The following is a 15681-nucleotide window of genomic DNA, read 5'->3' as shown; positions in this document are numbered from 1 at the left end:
GGGGGGTCAGCTGCCGTCAGGATGACTCTTCCCCAATAAATCCTGGTCAGAAACATCACACCCAAGAGGAGAGGCAGAAATAATCTCACTCGGGACCAATAAATTCAGGCTGCCTGGAGATCAGGGACATAGATCTTAATGAACATTTCTTCCTGAGCAGGAGCAGGGTGAGCTAATTGTCTTCGGTGCCCTCTGGTTTCCCTGGCTTGGATTCATGTTTGTTGGATTTAAGTGTCGTTACAAGTAATCAGAGTTAGATGCGGATCAGAGGAAGAAATGGGCTGAGTCGCTCATTAGCTAAAGGAATGAAGTAATTAAATTTGCCGATTTAAAGCCACTTTCATCCCCTGTCTTTAAAAAATACTGACCCTGCAGATTTTTGATGTGGAACAGTTCATTTTAATTTTGCAAGTGATGTTCTCCTCTGAGACTTTGATAAACTGCTCTTGAAAATGTATATTTAGAGAAGGGAAAGAAAGGAAACAGCCTTTGTGAGGGGTAAGTTAAGTATCTTGCTTTCTCTGGGCACCCTGTGTCTGTGCAAATCGGACACAGTGGTATATGTTTCCTTAAAGAAAAGAGGGGGGGCAACAAACCCCAAACCCCAATTTTTAACAAGGAGTAACAAATTTTCCAATCTCAGAATATACGTCATTGTACCCTGGCAGAGAAAATGGGGGAAGAAAGATGAGATGTGTAAATTGCTATTTTTCTAGCATCTTGTAACGAGATTATTTTGTATATTCCTCCTTTGCCTCATAGAGGAAACAACTCTTTCCATGCAGTGCTAGATTTTGGGGCTAATAAGAAGAAATTGCATCCAGTCTTTCATGCAGTACTTGCAATTAAAGTGAATAAAATTGGATGTCTTGTTTAAACATTAAGAGGGTAGTTGGAAGGTGCTTAATATTGTTGCTCTTCAAGGAAATGGGGAATTAATCACTGGAAATGATGGATGGACACAGAGGAGGCTTTTTCTATAAATCCCTTTAATTAGATTGCCGCATTGGAGAGATTATGAAGTTGGTGTTGGGGACAGCTGCTCCCCCTGATTACAGCTCAGCTAATGCAGAATTAATGAGGGACAGTGAGCAAAGGTCTCCTCGTCCCAGCAGGCAGGACAGAGAAGCTGGGTAGAGGCACGGCTTCTGCTGCAGCGTTGCGTATGGAAGGGAAGGAAGATAACCCACCATGTGCTGCAGGAGATCGCCGTGGTTATAGGAGACACGGCTTATGCACGTGGTGTTTGGAATTTAAAGCCTGAATAATTGGTGTGAGGAAATTGGAAATCCAGAGATGATAACAGCAGGACTGTATGTGCTGTATATATCAAGAGGCTAGTGACAGGCTATTCCTGCTGTTGAGTTTAATGTTGTTATACATCTGTTTAAGGCACAAAGTGATTGGAAAAGTGATCTCATTAACATGTTTGCTGAATCTTTTTAGTGATAAAGTGCTACAGTTTATTATAGCAAGGGGAGAACACGATGTAAAAGTCTCCTGGCTTTAAATTGAAGCTGTAACTAATGTACAAAATCCAGTTCAGTTAATTCCATATTAATTTCTTTTTGTCAGAGTGCTTCCTCTTTGTGTCCTCTGCTCCTACCCCTGTCTGGGAGTTGCCTTAACATAGAAGGGCAGTTGCAGAAACTCATTACTTTTTAAGCATCTGCAAGAAATATTAAAAGTTGATTGCAACAGATGAGGTTAAAGAGGGTGAGCCTCACCAGTGATCTACATCCTGCTGCCAGATTTTGGTGGGGAAGAGCCATCTTCAGAACAAAACAAGGGGCTAAGTTTTAATTGATCACTTAAGATGACAACCTAAGCACTAGTTATAGCCTAGAGGATTCCCTAGAAATGCCAGCAAACACCAAAATTCCTGTAGGTGGTATGCAGAGCAAGATAAATTCTCATATATTAGCTTAATTTGGAAAACAAATTGTGGCACTATGTTGTAGCTTTAAATGGTGATGGGTTACAGATCCCAAAATGGAAACATACTGAAATTCTTTGATGGGATGCAGGGGAAAGAGTGTGGTTTTGCTGTGATAGGTGGCTGTGAAGTGATGCTTTTGCAGAGTTCTGGCTAAATAAACCATGACAACATAGACTAAATGCAATGAAAAATAAGGTACCACGCCGTCTTGGGTGCATCTCAACTGGTGAGCTCCAGTATTATCTCAATGTTATAACTGGACTGAGACAGAGTTAGTAATGATTTGTTTAAATTTGTACGGTGAGACAAGAGCTGAGTCTGGAAGAGAATTACCCAAAGTCTAGGTCTGCTCATCACCCACAGGCTGCTTCACAAAGCATGGAGAGTCCTCTGCAGTGCTGGAGGAATGTCCTCTGGCCAAATTGGTATTGTACTGTATGGAGCAGGCTGGAGGTCTTGCTACAGTGTCATTTTCTGTTGATTGTCATTAGACATATCAGATAGTGTCTTGATTTTGTGCTTTTTCCACCTGTAAATGGAATAAATTTTGTTCAAGCAACATCTCCTCCTCCCAACCTCCTTGCTGAGACCTTTGGTAAAAGGAGCACTATGAAGCTCGTAGGTAGAAGTTCCCAAGACCTGCATTTTCTTATTAAAATTGCAAGAATTATGGAAAATTGCTTTTGGATAAAATCTTTCTGAATTTGTGCCTTTTTTTTTTTTTTGTTGAGCTTTAGTATCTTCATTAACTGGTCTTTGTTTTTTATTGTTTCTTTCTTTCTTTCTTTCTTTTAATGTAGCTCCCCAGAGGAATTTTGAAATCGCCTTTAAGATGTTTGATCTGAATGGTGATGGCGAGGTGGACATGGAAGAGTTTGAGCAGGCAAGTTGAATGACAGGTTGACTTCTTAATGCTATGGCATCTTAGTCGTAAGTGCAGCACTCCTCTATGATGTTATTGTAATTTATATTTGTGGTTAGTGCTGGTTTATGTCTTTTCCTTCTATGCTCTGCCATGTTGCCTCAGTGCCTGCTTGCTTGTGTTTGTTTTTTTTTTTTAACTGGATATTTCAAGACATAATTTTTCGTTCAACCCAGACAGCTGTAAGTATAAACTCTGATTTCCTGTGACTTTGTCACTGAGGTGTCTTTACAAGACGTCACCTCCAAAGTAGATAAGGAATTTTTTTCACTCTACTGATGTCATAGGATTTTGATCCTGTTTTCTTCCACACTTTTCACTGCATTCCTTAATTTTGTTTGTCTTCAGAGAATAATCAGGGTGAGTCTGCTTAGAAGAATTTAGCCACTTATTTCAACGTAATGTAAAAACGTGTTTGACAGCGTATTTTCATTTAGTTTCTTTCCCCTCCTTCTTACAAGGTTTCATCAACAGGGAGTTTGATGCAGGCTTTTTAATGAGCTTCACCTACATGTCTAATACTGGTGAGGTCTTCCTGTAAGCTACAGTGTATGATTGTGTTAGAGTGAAAATAGATTGAAGAGTCAAGGTGTCAGTGGGGAAAAGATCTGACCTCCCTAGGTAGAAGTGTATGGTTTTCTTGCCTATGTAGAAAACAGCCTTAAGGCTTTGGAAACTCATAAACATCCTGAAGTCACTGTATATTAGCTAAGCTCCATGTGTGTGCTACTTGTGAAAGGAAAAGTAAATGTCTTTGCAAAAAAGGGAACTGGCTGGTTGGATGAGTTGTCACCATCTCTGTTATCAAAGAACAAGGTAGAGGAGATACAACTAATGTACCTAATATTCATGTGGCCCCTGGCACTTCTGTGACCCCATGTCCCTCAGGGCTGTACGTGTAATGGGCAGATGGAAGCTGCTGCTTCTGGGCAAAGGAAACAAGACTCTCTGGTCAAACAAATAACTTGCCCTTTCGGTTTTTTTTTATGTTGGAGGACATCTGTATTTGGAGAAGGTGAAAAGCTGTATACTGACATCTGAGAACAAAGCAGCCCTGAATAATCTAGTTACAAATTCTTACTCATCGGCTGATTGAATGACTAGTTAACTTCAGAAGAGTCTCTGAGAGGTCATGCTTGGGACACTTACTATAAATGGGAAGAACTAGTGACAAAGCAGGTCTGTTAAATTAATCCTACACCCCCCCACACTCCCTCTTCTAATCTTTTGCTGTCATCCTTCTTAAGTTATTACCTGTGGGTATGATGTTGTTGTTATGAGTTTGCTCCAGAGCTGTGTAATATATCTGGTTAACTGTACGTTTTTAGATGCAAACTTTGGACTATGAGGAGACTGGAGTATGTTTATCTCCAATAGGATATCCCTTCATGTGACAGCTTGTAATGTAAACCCAGGAGTTTGTTCATTTTCCTTCGAGTGGAAATTTGAATACACAGTTTTGTCCAGGTTATTGTGCTGTTTGGCGCTGCCTCCCTACAAACTACAGATTTAGCTATGAAAAATTCCGAGTTTCCTGTTTTCTCAAGTAAAAAATACTGTTCTTCCTTCTATTTGTATAGTGCATGAATATAGCGCTCCACTGCAGCTATCTGATAATATTTAACAATTCAAAAGGTGTTTAACAGTAGTTACTAATGTTCTAGAGTGAAATCAACTATGGAGATAAATGAATTTAAGAGAAGTGGAGAATGGTTAACCACCTACTAAAAATGCAGCGATGCCGAGGTACTAACGCAGGTGTCGTGTTTGGCTTTTTTATTAGCCATGTAAAGTAAGAAAGAATGTTTCATGAGGATGAATGTTTCAGAAGCACTATGAAGATGAAGGTACAAAATTGAATTAAATGATCTCAAATCATCCGGTAAGCAAAGGGAAGTTATATGTACATTAAGTCATATAAAAATCCTTAGGAAAGGGAACGTATTTTTGTTAAGCTTGTTACATGCGTCACTGCCTCTATATAAAGGAATAAAATTCCTGGTTAGTATCAGAATATTTTGGTGAAGACTGATCTTCCAGAGCTTTCAAGTCAGAGGATGAAGGAGCTGTTTTGGAAGGTGAGAAGAAACTGGCAATATCTTCGCAGATATCACTGTAACTGATTTGCTGCACTTCCCAAACAGAACTAAAGCAAACACATAGCTTCAGTGGGAGGCACATATATAACATCATACACATATATAGTATAACACACAGAATAATTTATATGATAAATAATCTTTTTCACTCCTTATGGAAATGCCTCAGTAAGAGCATGAAGGATGGCAGGGTTTGCAGATCTGTCCTTTAAACACCTTACCTGGCAGGGACAGCTGGAGCTGGCCCTTCCAGGGGATTATGCCACTAGAGGTGGCATCAGTTTAAAAGAGCAACATCGTTTTGGGGAGAACGGGAAGAAAAAGAAGGGCAAGAAAAGGCTCCTCACAGAAGCATTGTACCATCCCTGCTGGCTGTGAACCTGTGGGAAAGAATTTCATACTCCTTTTTCAGATGTCATCCTTGGAGATAGCTAACAGCAGGCCTCTCTTCTCATTAATGTCTGAAAAACCTTAAGAGTATTCATCAAGAAAGAAAATTACTTGCAGTAACTTAGCTAATATGCAAGTAAGTTGGAGGCTTTAACTACCTATAAGAAAATACTGAATTTCTTTAGGCTGCACTGAAGAGCCTCAGATTTCTTTTTCTAGTTGATGCATATGGTTAGTGAATAGTGCTGAACAGTTTGGTGCTTGCATCAGTATCATCTTCAACTTTTCATCCTTCAGCATGTAAATGGTTAGTTTACTCTCCTATTTTTAATTAAAAAGTTGGATGAAAAGTAGTAAACTCGTAGGCAGTGTTAGTTTTTGATTTCTCTTCAAACTATTAACTATTTTCATTGATTTTTTTTTTTTCCTCCCCCCCCCCCCCCCCCGTCTGGTGCAAAAGATAAAACGGATCACAAACACTTAGGCTTTAATAGGTACAAAGACAGTGAAGCATCTCTGTGCTTCAAGGATTCTTGTACGATCGATGAGCTATGGGGGAGGACAGCACTGGTTGGGCTGGAGGACAACTTCTTGCAGTGGTTGCCTGCCTTTCTGGTTATTAGAAGGATTACTCAAAATAGGGACCAGCCAAATAAATTTTGGCTCCAGTGCCCACAGATGGATTTTCAAACTGTCCGACACTTGTTATAGATGGGGAGAGAAAAAGAGGGGCGTAGGATGCTGTATAAATCACACCCGGGAAAAGATGCTCTATCAAACAGTCTGCAGTGTGGTAAATACTCGCTTCTGCAGAAACAGGGGCAATTTTCCAAGCTGGTCATAAACTGCATTGCTTCAGACAGTTTATAAATATTTGTCTCCAAAATGTGTATGCAGAGCTCGCAGTTAAAGTGGAGCACAAAGCAAAATAAGGAATTGCTATTTACAGTGCAAAAATCCTTCCTCGCATCACAGTGCATGCTTAAAAAAAAAAAAACCAAAAACAAAAAAACAGCCCTAAACCCTTTTTTCTGTATTTTTTTCCTCTGACTTGACTTGATCTTCTTTGTAGTGGAAGAATAGCCAATAGTCTGTGTTTGGAGGCAGTGTTTCAAGTGAGGTGAGCCTGGCGGCAATATGTGGCATTCTCCAGAGCTTCCCCTTTGGGATTGTTCCAGCCCTTGTTCTCTTGTTAGGAAAAAATTGAACACCCCATATACCACGATAACGAGGTTCTGGCATCCTTTTGACAGCTGGAGCTCTTGGCAGCTGTTTTCCTTCCTCCCTTCCAACTTTTGTCAGCAAGAGGAAGAGGCTGAAGGCAAAGCAGCAGTGTTTGCTGGAGCTTTGGGAAGCCTGTGCTGTTGAAGCTGAGTGCCGGGCAGCACATCGGGTGGCTTCCCCCCCCACTTCTCACACTCATTATCCTTAATATGAATCCTCTGCCTTGTTGGAAGAGATTGGCTATTATGCAAAGAGTAACACTGGCTTCTCATATCACTGCAATAGTCATCCAGACGGGCAAGTGCTGGGAAGGGGTAGCGGGATATTTGGGGATGGAGAGAGAAGGGGAGTGTGCATTTGGTTTGGCTGCCCCCTTAAATTAGCCACAGGACCCTTAAAATAACAAACTGTTGGATTTTTCAGGCTGTCGCATCCTTCAACTTCAACCTTTTGCCATATCGTAGAGGGTAGGGAAGTTGTCCTGCATGTCCTTGCCCTGTCCCTTTGAGAAGGTACAGGGTGCTGCTGAGAGCTCAGGGAAGGATGATGCTGTTTGCCTGCATAGTTTGTTAAAAATGCTGCTGTTTATAATATGTGCTTTCACACTTGGCTGTCTTCGTGCAAATACCCTGGTCTGCTGGTAACTCAGACGCTTCTGCATTACTTGTTATTCTGCTGGTGCTGCCACTGGAGTTGTATTTGGGCTGATGCAGCTTGTGGGACTTTTGGAGAGCCCTTTGCTCTGGGTGGGTCAGCCCCTGCCTGCAGCTCAGCTTGCCATACAGCCCCAGTCGGAGGAGCTTCCAGCCATGGAAGAGAGCAGCAGGCAGCAAGGAGAAGGTGCCCTTGGGTGGAAAAACCCTGGGTTTGTGCGCAAGGGGAAAGGAGATGCGATGGGAGCTAACTGGGTTTGGTGTGAGCTAACATGGATGTGCAGTAAAGTAGGAGTGCAGGCTCCAAAACGTGTGCAGGCTTTTTTTTCTTCCCCGCGGTTGCCTCAGCTTTCTCTTCTCCTGCAACTTTGCTGGGAACGAGCTGCTCTCTGCTGACCACGAGTAGGATCAGCGTTAGAATGCTTATATGCAAACGGGGTGAATTTTTTCTTAAAATTCATTTCAAGCATTTCATACTCTCTTTAAAGAGGACTGAAAAAAACAAAGCCTAAGTTCAGCCAAATTTTTGAATTGTCATATCTTTTAAGAATTATTTCAGACAAAAAAAATTAACAGAGGATGACATGGCTGAGCTTGGAGTACTTCGTACTGATACTTGACTAGTCTAAGTCCCAGTGGTGTTTTTGATGCTAACATCCTCCCTCTTACTTTTAGGTCCAGAGCATCATTCGTTCCCAAACCAGCATGGGCATGCGCCACAGAGACCGGTCTACAACAGGGAACACCCTGAAAACTGGCTTCAACTCTGCACTGACAACATACTTCTTTGGGGCAGATCTGAAGGGGAAGCTGACCATCTCCCACTTCCTCGACTTCCAGCGCAAACTGCAGCACGATATTCTGAAGCTTGAGGTTTGGGTTATTTTTACATATGGGGAGGGCAGCGCAGCACGGACTGTGCTGCATGATGTGGTTTCTGGAGGAAGAGCAAGAGTGTGGGAAGAGTTCAGAGGGAATTACTACAGCTGTGGCTCATAGCACTCAGGGATCAAACATGTTGTTAAATTTCTGATGAGCATTTCAGTGCCTGTGGCACTCCCCAGGAATGTATCCAGCCTTTGGCAGTTGCTGCTCTTGTGGAGTTGCAGCAGCAGCCAGCATGTCCCGGGTGTGTGTCCCTCCACCTGGTGCTTGCCTTGCTGTTGCTTTGGCACTGCCAATGGAGGTGATGGAGATGCTTTAGAAAAAAACAAAAAACAATAGAGTTTGTGAGTGGTCTGTTGCTACCTTACTAAGGAAGGTTTGTCTCGGTCCTAATGAGTGAGGTGTGCCCTAAAGGACCAGGGTTTATAACATTGCCAAAACTCTTCCATCTCTGCTTCTGTCCTCTCCTTGTTTGCTTCACTATTCTGAATATTTCTGCTATGTAAGTGTTCAAGCCTTGTTTGAATACTGCTAAATAGGTGCTCTCTGTTATGTGACCTCCATTATTTACTCCTGTATTGATGTGCTTTATAAGAAATGTTGTCCACCTCTTCTGAGTTTATTACCTTTCAGTTGAATTGAAGGCCTCCTTTTTTCTTTGCTATTACCATGAGTTAACAGCAGTTCCCAGTCTCCTGCTCCTAGTCACATAGCTTGAATTTAAGCATCAAGCTTCAAAATTTGGTTTTTCTAAATAAAGTGAGTACGGGACTCCTTGGTCTGTGTCTTGTCTCCCAAATGGAATTGACTCAGTTAGAAATAGTGCCCTTCTCTGCAGTAGGCTCAAAGGTTTCACCTGGCTTGAGCAAAACCAGGCTTTTATTTGCATCAGAAATGAGGATTTGTGTACAAGAAGATCCCACCACAACCATAACCTGTTAAGACAACAGTATTCAGAGCTTACTGCTGCCTCAGTCTGATCTATAAATGTCCATGTGCTCAGGTTGTGTGATCCAGCTAATGAACAGCATTTTATTAAGTTCCTCTTAAGTCAGTCATTGCAAACTTAACCTGAATTTATTCCCTTTTTTATTTGGAGTTTTATGAATCTAAGTAAGAAACTGACCCAAGGACTAATTTTTTTTTTATGAAGGTAATTGTCCAGTTCACTGACTTTATTTAACTGGTCATTAAAGCAGGTGGTGTGGCTCTGCATTTGCAGGGGGAATAGGCTGGTTGAAGGTAATGTTCTTTGTGAACTGGAAAGTGTCGATTCCTCAGTGCCTCTACAAATTGAAACGAATTAAATACTTTTTAAGGTTAAGAAACATAAGCTGAAACTCGAACGCAAAGGGAAGAGAAATAGAGATTATTCTATCCTCGTTTGCTGTCCTGCTCCAGTTTCCCCCGCCACGATCGCTCCAGGGACAGGCAACAAGGAGGCACCGAAGTATTTCTGACCCTGTGCTGGAGTCCTGTGCTCCCTCCACAGGTCCCCACTTACCTCATTAAGAAGCAATGGGTTTTTTTCAGTTTCATGGTACTTGTTCTTCTTTTCCTCCTGCAACAGTTTAATATTAATTTAGTTTTTAGTGTTTTCAGTCAATTGTGGGTCTTCTTGGTGAATGTTAGTTGCCCTTCTAACAAGTTAGTTAATTGGGGACAGTGCAAGATATTTATGACTTGGTAAGCTAATGAGTATCATAAACGCATCGTTACTGAATTCCTGACAGCACCCTTGAGCACAGTACCGTGCTGTGCTTAGCATTACTGATACTCATTTTAACTGAAAAATTGACCTATGCAACAGTAACAGTTCTGTTCTGCGAAACTTATTTTTTTCCTGAGTTCATGATACTTAAGTACCTGATTTTTCTGTTCATAGTTCTCATCAATTTAGGCAATGCAGGCCTATTTCTGTTCTCAGTGTTACATAACGTGGCATGTCTTGACTTCTGCTTTTATCTCTTTTGACATGATCTCCCACCTTCTACCCTTGCTTCACATTTGATGTGTTTGTTCACGGTTAAGCAGCTTTTCACGCAAGCGTCTAGTGGGTTTGCATTGCTCCTTTTCCAGGGAGTGCTCTAATGAACTCTGCCACATAAAAAATGTGGTAATTCAGAGAAGAGACATTCCTCAAGTATTTAGCTTGACCTGTTCAAATCAGAAGAACATGAGAAGTGGCATTAGGAAATGCTGTATTACAGAGCATCAGGTAACTCATGTAGCTGATTTTTAATGGCTTCCCTTGTTTTATGCGTCTGTTTGGGTAAGGAGCCTGTGAGCACAGTGGTCCTTTGTCACAGATGGTGCTTCACTGCCCATGCAGGTCATCTCTGGACCCTTCTCTTGGTGTGGCTGATGTTACCGGTGGACAAGAAGGAGCAGAAAAGAGCTGGTGACAGATCTGCTAGGGGCTCAGCTGAACTCTTGTACCCTCATATGCTCATCCTTTGCTGGCTTAGCAAAATTAGTACATGGTCTGAAGTTGGGGTGTTAATTTGAAAACTAGTTTTTGTTCACATTCGGTGTCAAAACCCCAGAAGAGGCTTTGGGGAAATGCACTGTGAGCAGGTCTGAATAATATCTCCTGGCGCTGGTGCAGCCCCCAAGTGACACAGTGCCTCTGTTCTCAAAGTGGGATTCTTGCTTTCTCTCTTCTGAAAGAAATCTACTTTAAGTAAGACCTTTTTTAAAGCTCTTTTCCCTTCAGCTCAGGATCCAGGCATATCTGCAGTTAATACGCTTGAGAGCCAGTTTCTGACTGTGAAAGTGGAACAATAGTTTCTGACCGTCTGAATCCACTTTCCTCTTACTGATTTTGGTTCATTTTTTTTCTTACCAAAATATTCATGCATATTCCATGTTAAGATCAAGCAGAAACTTTCTCAGAGGAATTAAATCAGACAAAGCCCTGAACATGTCAATTTTCCTTATGGCTGAAGTGCTGACAGCATGCTTAAGTAACCGTGGCCTGGTGTTTTCTTCTTGCATTCTGCTTATTTTTTTGATGAAAGTACATTTTCCATCATTTTATGGAAACTCGGCAATCAGCTCAGTTGCGGGAAAGGAAGGATGAGAAAAGTAACCACAGCCAGAGGGAGAGGAGACACTTTTAATGGCTTATTACAACTTTTTGTGGTTTGGCTATTTAGAGGAAGCCATGGCCTTCTTGTTGCATTGCAGGGTGGCCTGGCTTAGCTAAGGCTGAGCCACAGGAACCAACCTACTGAATGGGGTAGGCTCCTGGCAAAGTCCTTGCTGTTTTCTTACTGCGTTCACGCTGCCTTGCATTAGCGTCTATGGAAGGACTTGCTTTCTTCTTGTCGCTTAGTGTGACAAACGGTGACAAGTTTGTCTGGACAGGCTCTGCAGCTATAATGTGTCCTGTTAGGACAGGCGGTATTGGGGTCGAACGGTGTTGGGTTTTTTTGAGTGAAAGTACTCTGTGAGTTAGGAAGGTGGATAGGGCTTGACATAATTGTTTATGCTATTTCTGCTTGTTAATGTCTGTCCTAGGTACTCCTGTGCCCTTGGTGGACCACGAGGAGTCCCAGCCAGCCTGTGGGTCTCTTCCAGCCTAAGTTTTTCTATGATTCTATAAGTGCGTGTAGAAAAGATGTGTTAGCCCTTTGTTCTCCACATCTGTGTCACCCCTGAAAGGCAACAAAAAACCTGCTAATAGGAGTGATTTAATCTCCGTATTTAGTCGTCTTTTATTTCCCAAGGTCTTGTTCTGCCAGCAGTGGGATATGTGCCTATGGTATAAAACCTTAGTAAAGAATTTTTTTTTTAATTTTCAATTTGCCTGCAGTGAGATTTCTATAGCACATTGTTTCCCTGACAGTTATTCATGGAGGGCATTTGTTCTCAGCTGAATTGGCGAAGCAGGTACTAATCCAGCCCTGCGCCTTGTAGGTGTGGGGCTGTCTTCCTGGCAGGAGATGCCATGGTTGGAGAGGCAAAGTTATGCTCCATGGCTTTGAGCAACCCCATGTCTCAGTCTGGTGTGATCTGGGGTCTGTGCTTTGAGGTGGTGGGTTGCAGGTTCCCATGGAGGAGCTTGCCAGATCGGTTGAAGAGTCAGATCCTTGTGCAGATGTGTATCCTTATGCTTAAACATTGGGATCTTTGAAATTTCTTGTTTACTAAAGGATCAAGGATGCCCCAATAGCAGTAGCTCCCAAGCAAAAGATCTTTTGAGCACTGGAGCAAATAGCTCATTGCTGCCATCCGGAAAATCACTTATTTTATGTGTCTGTTCTGTGACAGGTGATGTGAGAGTAACTTCTTTACCCTGGAAACTCCTGTTTTCATGACCAATGCCAATACGATTGCTGTTTTAGGTTTTTTTTTTTATGAAGAAGGGCTGATGGGTGCTCTTCCATCTGCACATATCTCATTAGAAAGTCTTAGATCTTTTTGGGTCTCAACCCTGTCTTAATGAATATTGTGGTTTCAGAAGGTATTTCTATTGCTTCGCAATCTGGTTTTAGGGTAATAGCTTGAGTCTGTAAGTGCCTTTCTGTTCTGAGTCACAGTGATGGGGTAGTTAGTACCTGAGTAATCCTGTGCCAAGTTTTAAAAACTACTGTGATGTTTCCAGCTTACTCAAGATTTTTTGGGTTCTGCCTTGTTTTTATATGGGCTTGCAGACTGATACAGATTTTCAGTGATTTATTAACACAGGCAACAAAGTTTGTAGCAATGAGTCGTGTGTCTTTGTATCTGCTGCAGTGATTTAGGTGAAAGAAAAAAGTAACTTCAGTTGTTTTCACTGGCCTGAAAAATGAAATCTGGCAGTGTCAGACTGGATAAGCTTTGTAAGAAAGGGCCCCAAACTCAGACTTTTTGGAGGTCAATTTGCTATTCAAGTTAGACAAGGCATTTTTATTTTAAGTCACCCTTATGGCAGTCTCTGTCATGGTTTGCTGTGTTGTGTCACAAAGTTGTCCTTCACCTGCTGATCTGCTCACTGTCAACTTCACTGCTGTCCTGGCCACTGTGGGAATAATGATGGGGGTTGTGATGTTTTCCCTTTTTTCATATTAATTTCTCCTTCTCTGTGTCCTGTAATGGATTTTGTATACTTACATAGTTTTGTCAGTTCTATATCTAGATCTGTATCCTCTATATCTCCTTCTTTAGTCCCCTGCTTGCTTTCTTTTCCTTCACATGGTCCTTACATACGAAAAGCCAAACCAGCACTTGTGAAGTTGTCTCTCTTATCTGCCATTAATTGCCCCATTACAAAAATTGCTTGGTTTTTTTGTTAGTGATTTCCTAACCTGGTTGCAGCACTCAGCTGAGGTGTCTGTCACTGTGGCATCTCTGATGTGCAAACATATTGAGGAATGGTTTGAGTCACCTGGGATGCGCCAGTAAGTCTGCAGTATGAGGTATTAAAAGATATGTTTTGAAACCATTCATTATGCTATGGGGAAGGAGGGAAGGATGGGCCGATCATTAAATACAGAAAGCCTCAAGTGCACCTCATAGGTCCTCTGTTTATCCCAGAGGATGAGTGATGCAATGAGAAGGTGAGGTGGGGATGCAGCACTGGGAGTATGCGGGCTCGGTGGTGTGTAGTGCACAGCTTGAGAGCTCCTGCCCAGTGAGCACAATGCTGTAGCTGGGTTGTGAGCAGTGGGAGGGAGGCAGTCCAAGCCCTGTGGTTGTGAAGGGCAAACAATGGCTGCTGTGAGAGGAAGTAGGTAAAGCACAGAAGTAGAGATGGGAGAGGAATATTAATAAGCTGAAAATACAATTAAAAAGCAGCCACTTTTTAGGCAACCAAAGAAGAACCCAGAGCAGCTTCACTTTTATGTTTGTATTCTGATGTGTTGCCTAGGAGCTGCTTCTCTGCTAAGACAACAGACCAAATGTGCGCTTACGGACTGCCTGTGCAGCTGCAGGATGAATACTATGAAGCCGAGAGACATGGGAGACAGCAGTGGAGGATCAGATCTGTTTACGGAGGGGACACCTCCTGCGGTGATCCTCTGCTACCCAGCTGCCCTTTTGTGCTGTTACATACCAAGTTCAGTCTGAACCTCTTTCTCTTGGTCAAACCCAGCTAGCAGTGGCAGATTGGGTGTGAAGGGATCAGCGGATGGGACATCTTGGAGAACGTACCTGCCTCCATCAGAGTCTGAGCGCCCCACGCTCTGGGGCTGTGTCAGTTTTGTCATCCCCTAATTCTAGATTCAAGGTATGTTGATAGCCAGTAACCTTTAAACAACAACTCTGGAAGGAAAGAGGACTTCGTCCTTAAGGCTTTTTCCACCCAGAAGTGCTCACTAGAGTCAGGGATGGATAAAGCCGTGATGAGTTTAGTGAAAGTAGAGAGGAGTTACCAGGTTTATTCCCACAGATCTATATACTCCCTCTTCTGTGTTTAATGTGTTAGAAGTTTTAGGCTATAGAAATAAGACTGATAACCATGACTTTGTGATGGATGACCATGAAGGTGTTATGGATGACAATTTTGTGACATCTACAGTTAAAAATGGGATCAAGTGACCACTGTGATTAGGTTCATATCAGGGAACTCTGTAGCTAAGGAGTCACAGCCCAGCGTATACATGTGTAAGCTGGGAATTTCTAGGCCGGCAGTTGAAATCATCTGGACGGGTCCTCATGTTTTTGATGGCATTCAAAGCTTCTGGCAGCCTGCTTTTGTCTTGGCGTGTGAATGGAAAGGGTCACGTGAAGCTTCCAGGTTGACTGTACTGTCTTGGTTAGGGTTTGGGGAAAAGCTGACATTCAGGTTTTGTCCAATGTTGGCCAAAGATTTGGTAACAATTCCGAGTGGGATGTTATTACGAAAAAAAACTCTGAAAAATAGGAATAAGTTACAAGGCCATGCCACGTACAGCCTAAAGGAAAGACAGAAGGGAGATATAACTGTCTCAGTAAACGTGAGGAGTCACTATAAAGAAGACTGAGGCAAGTAATTTTCATCAATCAATAATGGCAGAGCAGGTAATGAAAGGCTTAAATGTGCACCAGGGAAAATTTAGTTTAAATACAAGACAGGTTGAATTTCAGTCCCTTTTTTCATTAAGAAGGGAGAGCGCCGGTGGGTGGGTGGCTCACCGTCACGGGTGAGGTAGCAAAAACTGTGCTTCATGCCTCTAGGAAGATGCCATAAACACTATTCCTAACTAATTCCTCCCCAGTACAGGCTGTGAAAACAGGTGGGGAAATAGTCCATGCCAGAGAAATCAAACCCAGTGCCTCACTCTGAAAGGTGGAGAAAGAGTCAAGTATCATGTGTGGGGTGGTTATGGGGGGCTCAGGATCATAAGAGCACATCAAGCATCTGCATGTCAGCTGTGAAATGCTTGGTGGGACATCCTGGGGGTGCTAACCAGTGTGCTTCAAGAAGTGATGGGTGCACCGGCCCTTGGACTCTGCTTCAGTCAACTCTGTACTCAGCCTAGTGAGCATGGGAAGACCATGTCTGGCTGTGTGGTCATCTTCAACATACCTGTTGGATCAAAATCAAATAAAAGCACTCAGGCTGCCACTTCTTAAATTGTGTCTTAGCTGTAACTTGGGTCC

At 42.5% G+C, this 15681-nt stretch overlaps 1 protein-coding gene across 8 annotated transcripts in view; it reads left to right on the top strand.

The window, feature by feature from the left end:
- Positions 1 to 15681, top strand: part of MICU1 (mitochondrial calcium uptake 1) — a 107698-nt gene that overhangs the window by 64161 nt on the left and 27856 nt on the right. For all 8 annotated transcript variants that reach the window (XM_075025418.1, XM_075025417.1, XM_075025413.1 and 5 more), the window contains 2 exons: positions 2740 to 2822; positions 7903 to 8100. In XM_075025418.1, the coding sequence (XP_074881519.1) occupies positions 2740 to 2822; positions 7903 to 8100 (281 nt within the window). The remainder of the gene's footprint in view (positions 1 to 2739; positions 2823 to 7902; positions 8101 to 15681) is intronic.

The sequence above is a fragment of the Buteo buteo genome, chromosome 4 (genome assembly GCF_964188355.1).
Source record: "Buteo buteo chromosome 4, bButBut1.hap1.1, whole genome shotgun sequence".
Classification (NCBI taxonomy): Eukaryota; Metazoa; Chordata; class Aves; order Accipitriformes; family Accipitridae; genus Buteo; species Buteo buteo.
The sequence above is the reverse complement of the archived record's forward strand: the minus strand, read 5'-3'. Positions and strand labels throughout refer to the sequence as shown.